This window comes from Fragaria vesca, linkage group LG6, assembly GCF_000184155.1.
Source record: "Fragaria vesca subsp. vesca linkage group LG6, FraVesHawaii_1.0, whole genome shotgun sequence".
NCBI lineage: Eukaryota > Viridiplantae > Streptophyta > Magnoliopsida > Rosales > Rosaceae > Fragaria > Fragaria vesca.
Window position 1 is genome coordinate 10957003 of NC_020496.1, and position 8696 is coordinate 10965698.

An 8696-nucleotide genomic window follows, 5' to 3' on the forward strand; every position below is an offset into this window, starting at 1 on the left:
AGAGAGAGAGAGAGACGTGAGCAGATCTAGATTTAGATATGAAATATGAAAGTTTGGAGAGGAGATAGGAAATTTGAGGGAGAGGTATTTTAGACAACAAAAATACGGAAAACCTGAAAACTTTGTTAGTGAAAATATGTCTTTTAAGAGTGTTTGGGTTTATGAAAATTTTGGAATCTTATTTTGTTAGTAGAAAAAAATCCTCAGATTTAGGGTTAGTGAGAATTTTCTTTTTAATTATAGCTGTTTGATTGATATCTAACGGCTATGATTAAATTACAACGATAATTCTTTTTTTTTTGAAAAATAAAATAATTATAAAAATTTCTATTCATACCTCCAAAAATGGCAATTTGGACCTCCTTAACATTTTTGTAACTTTAGAAATCCATTTTTACTCTTGATTTATAGAATTAATTAAGACAAAAAAAAATTCAACTCATTTGCACATATTTTTTTCCAGGGTTTGTTCACTTGCATCTTTTTTGTTGTCAAAAGAATTAAGATCTGAAATGCTGAAATACTATCTGGTTCTTGATCGATCTGGTTATACCTTTCCTATTTATAATGGTAACAACAAAAAGTGGGTCGATGATCCCAAATTTAATTTCATGTTTATCAGGTAATAAAACCCATCGAGTTAAACTCTGGTGGGTTCTTGATCAGATCAGAATGTGATTTACAGGTGCGTTAAATCTTGAAACAATCTCAAATGAATCAATCTTGACTGATTCCATTATTTTTCTTGCTTTGATGCAGTGAAGCAGAGACCACTTCCTTCTTCCTCTGCCTTGATCAAGGTTAGTACTAGTCCCATGTTCCGGTTTGATTTCCTTTCGTTGTTCTGATACAGTAAGAGTCAAAACTTGTTATCAAGGCTTATGATCCAGGAACTTAAACTTGTTTTCAACCTAAACTGAAGTCCCAGTTTTATTTGTGTGTGATACAGAACAGTAGGTACGAATGAATAGATTCCCATTTTCTTCACTTTTCTATTTATGCTCAATTCCCATACTTTGTCCAGTAGGGTATAAATAATTTGAAGAAGATTAAGTAGAAAGAAAAGGACCAACATGAAACCATCAGTCCAAACAAAACAGAGGCCAGACAACAGTAATCAGAGGCCTAACTGTGAACTTAATTTATGATGCATCAGAAAAAAATTGTATGAAGATAAGTTGTGAACTCCCAAGCTAGCTAATCAGATCAATACTTTGAAGGCTTTGAAGGCTAGCTATTATGTGAAACGAAAGCAGAAGATGAAGAAAAACAAAGAAAAAAAATTTAATTTAATTTACCCCACTGTGGTTTAGAGGTGAATTCATGTTAGTTCCTAAACTTTCAATTTCATCAGATTACTCCCAAGCTCTTGTTTTTTTGTCTGCCGTCTCCTATCACTCATGCTCCATCCAATTGGGACATTGAAATTGATGAGGTCTGATGATGTTTGAGGGTTGAGAAGCTAAATTACCAGAAAAACAAGAGCTCAGGGGGTAAACTGATGAAATTAAAAGTTTAGGGACTAACATGAATTCACCTCTAAATCACAATGGAGTAAACTGAATTTAATTCAAGAAAGAAAGTGCAGAGGACTTTGAAGGCTACATTGTGCAATCTTCATTAAGCGAGAAGTGAAAGTTACAAGAGTGCATATAGATATAAGTTGAAATAATGAAATTTCAGAACTATCACTTCTCTAATATACTCCCACACTGCAAACAAGAAATGCCTCAAAACTTAAAACCATTTCAAAAATCCATCAAAAGTAATCAATTTAACTTTAGAATTAAATTCAGTTTACCCCATAAATCTTTGGTGCCAAAATCAGTTCAGTCCTGTAACTTTTTTTTTTTTTAAATTCAGTTCGCTCCTTCAACTTTCGTAAACACATCAGTCAGTCCAATTTTTAAATCAGTTCGTCTCTTCAACTTTTGTAAACACATCAGCTCGAAACACAAACCTAAGAAAGAAATACATTATAACGAGATCTTGTAGCACTTACCAATGAGGCCCTATTGATTAGAATGACAGAAGAAATCAATTATAGACACTAATATAATTAGATCTGCTATTCATTGACAAGCTTGGGATTTGCGATCCCAAGTAATATCGGTATAACATAATGCGTAAGGACAACATGATGTTAGCCCCAATACTGCTCTAAAAAGGAAGAGATAAGGACTAAGTTCCGAATCCCCTCTGCCGCCTTGTGTTTCTCGGCTGCCTCCTATGCTGAATGTCTCTAGCTACAAACCAGTCATGGTTCTTGTCTGTCCAAAAGTGCCTCCCAACTACTCCAACTATTAGACCAGTAACAACTCCTGGCAGTACCATAAACCAATCTAGCTCAATTTGAAACTCAGAGTCTTCATCTTGTTCAAAGGTTGTTTGAGGTGTTGCTCTCTCGGAATCTTCACATTTCTTTGGCAGAGGTTTTCCACACACACCTGAGTTTCCTTGGTATATTTTCTCATGGAATGTATCAAATTGTTGACCAAGTGGGATAGGACCATAAAGCCGATTGTGGGATACGTTGAAGTGTGCAAGGAATGTCAGTTGTGCTAGATCACTGGGGATCTTTCCTGAGAGCTGATTTTGGAAGAGCCATTAAGTTCCTCAAAGAAGAGGGGACGGGACCAGTGAGAGTGTTGTTGGAAAGACTGAGCAGATTAAGCGCTCTTAGGTTCCCAATGATACCTGGAATCTCTCCTTCAAATCTGTTACTTGAGAAGTCTATGAGCCTCAGAAGATAAGGGGTCTTGAAATACTTCAATTTGACACCTTTGCTGAAAACTGTAATCGTGTAATCATAGTAGACCGAGTCTGAATTCAACCCTTTGAAGTTGACGTGGGATTGGAAGTATTTTCTCTCTTTTGCATCAACAGATTTCATGGAATTCCAGTTCTCTATGTAGTCGGAGGGCAACATACCTTAAAATTCATTGCTAGATAAATCAATGATGGACAGCCCAGAAAACTCTTGAGTACTTGCCGGCTTCTCAATTATGCCATGAAATGCATTGGACCACAAACTGAGAACTTTTCATTGTTGAAGCACTCCTAACCAAGCTGGGAAAGTATCACTGATCTGATTATTTCCCACATTAAGAAACATCAAGTCAGGACAATGGGCAATTGATCTTGGTAGCTTCCTTTGTAGCTGATTATAACTTAAGTCAATCCCTTCTAACCAGCTGCATGTGTTAGAACCCATTCGAGGAATATCCCCGTGAAAAGAATTGTTCCACAGTTTCAATAGCTGAAGAACTCCGAAATTCTCAAAGCATTGGGGAATTATGCCATTCAGGTTGTTGTTAGACAAATCAAGAATAGTTAGGTTCACCGTGTTGTAGAATGTTGCTGGAATTTCTCCTGCATATTCATTGCTTGAAACAGAATATATATGCAGTGTCGACGCTGGAACTGGCAGTGATCCTCGTAACATGTTAGAGTTGAGCTCTAAAGTGATTAACCGAGCCCATGGAAGAATGACTGGATTTCCTTCAAATCCAGTTAAGCAGTTGTGAGAGAGGTTGAGATTCAACAAAGTTTCACTAGTTGAGTTCCACAACCATTTTGGTATTTGGTCCTGAAGATTGTTGTTAGACAGATCAAGTTGCCACAGTCCACTACTATATTTCAAAAATTCTGGAAAATCTGTTAAGTTGCATGAACCCAATCCTAGTTCTTTAAGCTCTGGAGCAGTAAATCCAGTTTTGAAATCCACAGATAACTTCTTGAACGACAAACTAAGTCCCTTCAACTTTTCGAGCTTGGAGAACTCATCCAATACAACAGACCCACTCAAGTTATTTGAGTCGAGGTGTATATATTCAAGATTTCTAAGCTCGAATAGTGACCTGGGAGTTTCTCCTTGCAGATTGTTCGAGTGTATGTCTAAAAAAGTTAACTGGGTCAACTACCCATGGCAAGATGGGATTCGACCAGTTATTTGGTTGAAGCCCAAGTATAACTCTGAAAGTTGTGTCACGTTAGCCAAACAACATGGGAGTTCACCAGTTATTTGATTCATGAGCAAGTATAATTTTGAAAGTTGAGTCAGACTAACCAAAGAACATGGGATTGCAGCAGTTATTTGATTTTCACTCAAGTCTAATTGCTTAAGTTGCGTATGATTAGCCAAAAAATCTGGGAAATCTCCCCTTAAGTTGCTTGAACGAAGGGTCAAGTAGTTAAGTTTGGTTAGCTTTCCAACCCAAGACCAGGAATCAGTAACTTGGCCACTGAAAGTACTCGAGTCGAAAAAAGAAGAAATATCAAGGAAATTTAGCTCGGTAAGGTTGGAAAGTGAAGATGGAACATGGGGATAAAACAGACATTATGCTATGTTCAACACATTTAAGGCACGAAGGTTTTCGATTGAAGCTGGTAGATGACCAGAGAAATGGCTGTGGAAAATATTGAGTACCTTCAAGGGACTGCTCTTGTTAAACGTATCAGGAAAATAGCCTTTTAAATCCTCTTTAGAGCACAAATCAAGTACTTGCAAGTTTGGTAGGTGGAAAATGCCTACTGGGAACTGCCCCTCCAAATTACATGCTCCAAGAACGAGAGATGTCAGAGAAGACGCATTCACCAATGTGCTAGGCACTGTCGAGGATATATCTACCCAACTAAGATGAAGTTGTTTTATGTGGGTTAAGTTCTGAACTAGGCTTCCGAAGTTGGCCATTTTGAGATGAGACTCGTAAGTAGTAGACAGATCAAGGGCAGACAGCTTGGATAGATATGAAATTTCTGATGGGATTTGGCCAGAAAATGAAGACATTGAAAGGTTGAGATAAGTTAGACTAGTAAGAGCATCGCCTAACCTGGATGGTATTTGAGAGAAGCTGAAGTTATTGTCTGAGAGGTCAAGCCTCTGCAACTGAACAATTTGAAAAAGACTGCTGCTGGAGTTGATGGAACCATGAAGATAGCTGCTGGCAAGGTCAAGGCCAACAACATTGTTAGGACCCACCCCGAATTTCACCTTGAAATCCGAGGTAAATCCTGCGGGGTCCACCTTCAAGGAAAATTTACCGAAAATTCAGCATAACCTTCTTTGAAAATGGACTAACTTAACACTTCTATAATCAAACATCTATCCTCATCTCCTGGAGCCTTCCTGCTCTCCAAGTTCATCAAAACTCCCAATAACAATTTTTCTCATCTAACAATTCCACAACCAACAACAAAGACATTTAATAAGCTACTACTGGACTTTCAGCGCATATCTAATGATGAATGAAAACAATGAAAACGAATAAGCGGAAGCAGCCTTTAACTATGCCTCAACTCCATGTACGCTCGTCCTCAAATAACTTAGCCTGCAAACTGGGCATTTATAAACCAAAGGGCCCAGGGGAAAGTAATTTAAAAACGTTAAAGTGAGTGGACGAAAATAAATTCAATAACTTAACAATTATAAAACTTATATACTTTCCCACTTTTTAACTTTTAAAACTTAAAAGCATGCAACTTAAACGTCTTTAAAACTTTAAATCCAAAATCACTTAATAAAGGACAGATCAGCCCCGCTGGTTAGTTAAAACAGAAATCTCATAAGAGGAGATAAACCAGCCCCGTTGGTTAATCAAATATATTATTGAGAAGAATAAAATAGGGGAAGAGTTATCACCATGAAAAAGGAGCCTCCCAGGCTCGGGTCGATGCCTCCCAGGCTATAATAGCGTCTCACGCTAAGCGCTCAACTCACATATGATAAGGACCACTAAATAAAGCTATAATAGCGTCCCGCGCTAAGTGCTCAACTCATATATGATGAGGACCACTAATAAGGCTAGCTAACTAATAAATATAAATACCGATCGGTTGCCTCCCAGGCTATAATAGCGACTCACATATGATGAGGACCGCTAATAAGGTTAGCTAGCATTAATCAAGATAAACGACCCTATAATATGGTGACTAAAACATACGAAGTCTCTAAAATCCATTAAACTTCCCCAATAACAAATGAATGGTACGGTTCCCAACCGTATTTGAAAATCATCATAAGAAATTTTACTAAAACTCAATGACGTGTCTCACACGTCAAAATATTCTCGAAACCATTTTATAGCGAGATTTCAATATCAAATATAAATCATAAATAACAATATCTCCACTCGAAAATACTCGCTAAAATATTCTCAAAGTCAAACTCATTATGCCTTAAATAAACAATTAAATTATGAGGAGAACTACCGACAGTCCCATTTTCGGTAATCATTTATAAAAATCAAAGTCAAGATCGATGTTCCACCAATGATTTCGAGAATTAAAAATAGGAAACTACCGAAAATCCCATTTTCGGAAATCTTATATAAATCTCAAAATCCACCATTAAAACCATTTAATGAAATCCGGAATTTATAAAAATATCCAAACTCAAATATCAAAATAATAATCCGAGCTCAACTCCATAAATCATGACCAACACTTAATAAATGCACCAAACTCAAATAATTTTCAAGCTCATCTCATGAACTGAAAAATTATATTATATGCTCGGAAAATAAAATGATAGATTATAAAATCTTGCATGCATACTTATTTTTAAAACCAAAATGTCCACTCACAAATTTAGGCATAAGCCCAACGATAACCGCAACGCCACTCAAGCGAGGTTCTTTTCGCATCCTGGCACAACAACCATGCTTAGAACCAAACTTCAATTCCAGAAAATAAATACGTGAATTAAAATATCTAACTCTCCTCTGTTTAACCCTCTACTCTTAATAGGGTTAAACTCGCCGGATTCACACCAAACTCCACCACAACCTTAATTCATCAATTCTAACATTCTATAATAAATACCAAGGAAATCCAACGGTCGGATTTTCATTCTAATAACCGGCATTTTCTCCAATCTCCGAAAAATTCCAAACCTAACCAAAACTCATCCAAAAATTCTAAAATATACTTCAATCAACTCCTCTTATTAAAACCATCTGAAAAACATGAAAAACTGCTCTTAAGGGGCGGCGGCGGCGGCGGCGGGCAGCCGTTTTCCGGCGACCTCCAATGCTTCTCAAATTTTCACAGAATATTCCTCTCATCATGCTCAACAACATTCATAACTAGCACTTAGTCCATTTCTAAAGCTAACTAGGGCAATCAAACCAAAACATCCATAAATCCCTAAAACTTCAATTATACATTTCTCTATAACCACAACGAGATAGACTAATTCCTTTTGAGGGATTACTCACCTTGATGAGGGCTACAAGATGAGCCTAAGATTTCGACCTATGGCGGCCGGAGGTGGGATTTCCGGCAAAAAGCTTCCCGGCGTCTCCGGCAGGTTTTCTCCTCTTCCGGCGGGCTAACGGCTGGGGGCTAGGCCGGGTTGGGAGAGGAGGTGGCGGGGGGTCCGGGCAGAGGTGGTCCGGCAGTCCCTGGCGGCCAGACGGCAGCGGACAGAGGCTCTTCTCCGGCGGGTCAAGTTGCACGGGTGAGGGAGGGAGAGAAAGTGACGGTGAGGGAGAGAGGGAGAGAGAGGAAATGAGGGGGAAGGGTTTTGGGCTGCTCCATAGCCGGCCCAGCTATAAACCCAACCAAAAAATAATACCCATTAATAATTACCCCCTTTCTGCAACTCAAAATTTACTCTTTTAATAATAACTTTTTCATGCTAACTCCGATTTTAACACATAGCATGTCTACGAACTCGTATTAACGTCCTCTACAACTTTCATGAAGAAAGTTTCCCCAAATTCCAAATGGAAAAGAAAGTCAACTTTAGGGTACTTAAGGGGTAACCGGTTACTTAACACAGTAAAAGACCAAAATAATACCAAAGTAAATAACCGTAAAATAACTTAAGAACCGGGGCGTGACAAACATGGCCAGAGTCGTCGTTGCATTCAACACCATCCCATGAACAACAGTTGCTTCTCTGAGGATCTACTTCTACGCAACCTTCGGATAAGCAAAGGGATCTTGGGAAGCGGACTTGTCTATGGTGAAACTAGCTTTGAATTGCAACAAGGCAGAGCGCTCATTGTCGTGGCAAAGTGTTTGGGTATGAGCAGAAGAAAAACAGCATGCAGCATTCATGAGCAACAAGAGTATAGAATAATGCACCGAAAAGAAGTCACACCAAGATGATCCAATTCCCTTTCCCATGAAGTAAATATTCTGTTTTCTTAGTATATGCGTATGTAGGTACAATGTTGCCAGAAACGCGGGACGTTCCGGTACGGGAACGCGGTACGGGTACGCGGTACGTTAGTCTTTAAGATACGCGGTAATCTAGGATATATTAGCTAATTTTAATTAAAACAAATTAATAAAAATAAGATTATAGAAACAAAATAAATTGAAACCCATACCATAAATTTACCATAAATTTATATACCAAAATATCGATCCCTTATTGATTCACTAGATAAATCACATAACTCATGAAAGACAAACAAGTAAATTAATAGATAAAATAATAAGAAAAACTGTATTTATTTAGTTTTTTAATTATTTTCTGGATAAAGATCAGTTTATATTGAGATGATCATGTCTTGATTTGATTATGTGGATCTTCACACCAACACCGGCATCAAAGAATCGAAGATCACGTTTCAAACAAGTCCAACAACCTCCACCTTCACGTTTCAATCAATTACCCGCAACTCCCATCTCCTCCTGCTAATTCTACACCTGCTCCTTGTGAATTTTGCACACAAATCCTCACT

The 8696-nt window shown here is 37.9% G+C and overlaps 1 protein-coding gene across 1 annotated transcript; it reads right to left on the minus strand.

Annotated features, from left to right (window-relative positions):
* Positions 1-3043: 3043 nt before the first annotated feature.
* LOC101291852 (receptor-like protein 12-like) lies at positions 3044-4693 on the minus strand. The gene is made up of 2 exons (XM_004305238.1): positions 4430-4693; positions 3044-3919 (listed from the first exon to the last, which is right to left on the minus strand). The coding sequence occupies exons 1-2, from the start codon at positions 4691-4693 to the stop codon at positions 3044-3046; spliced, it is 1140 nt and encodes a 379-aa protein (XP_004305286.1).
* Positions 4694-8696: the final 4003 nt, after the last annotated feature.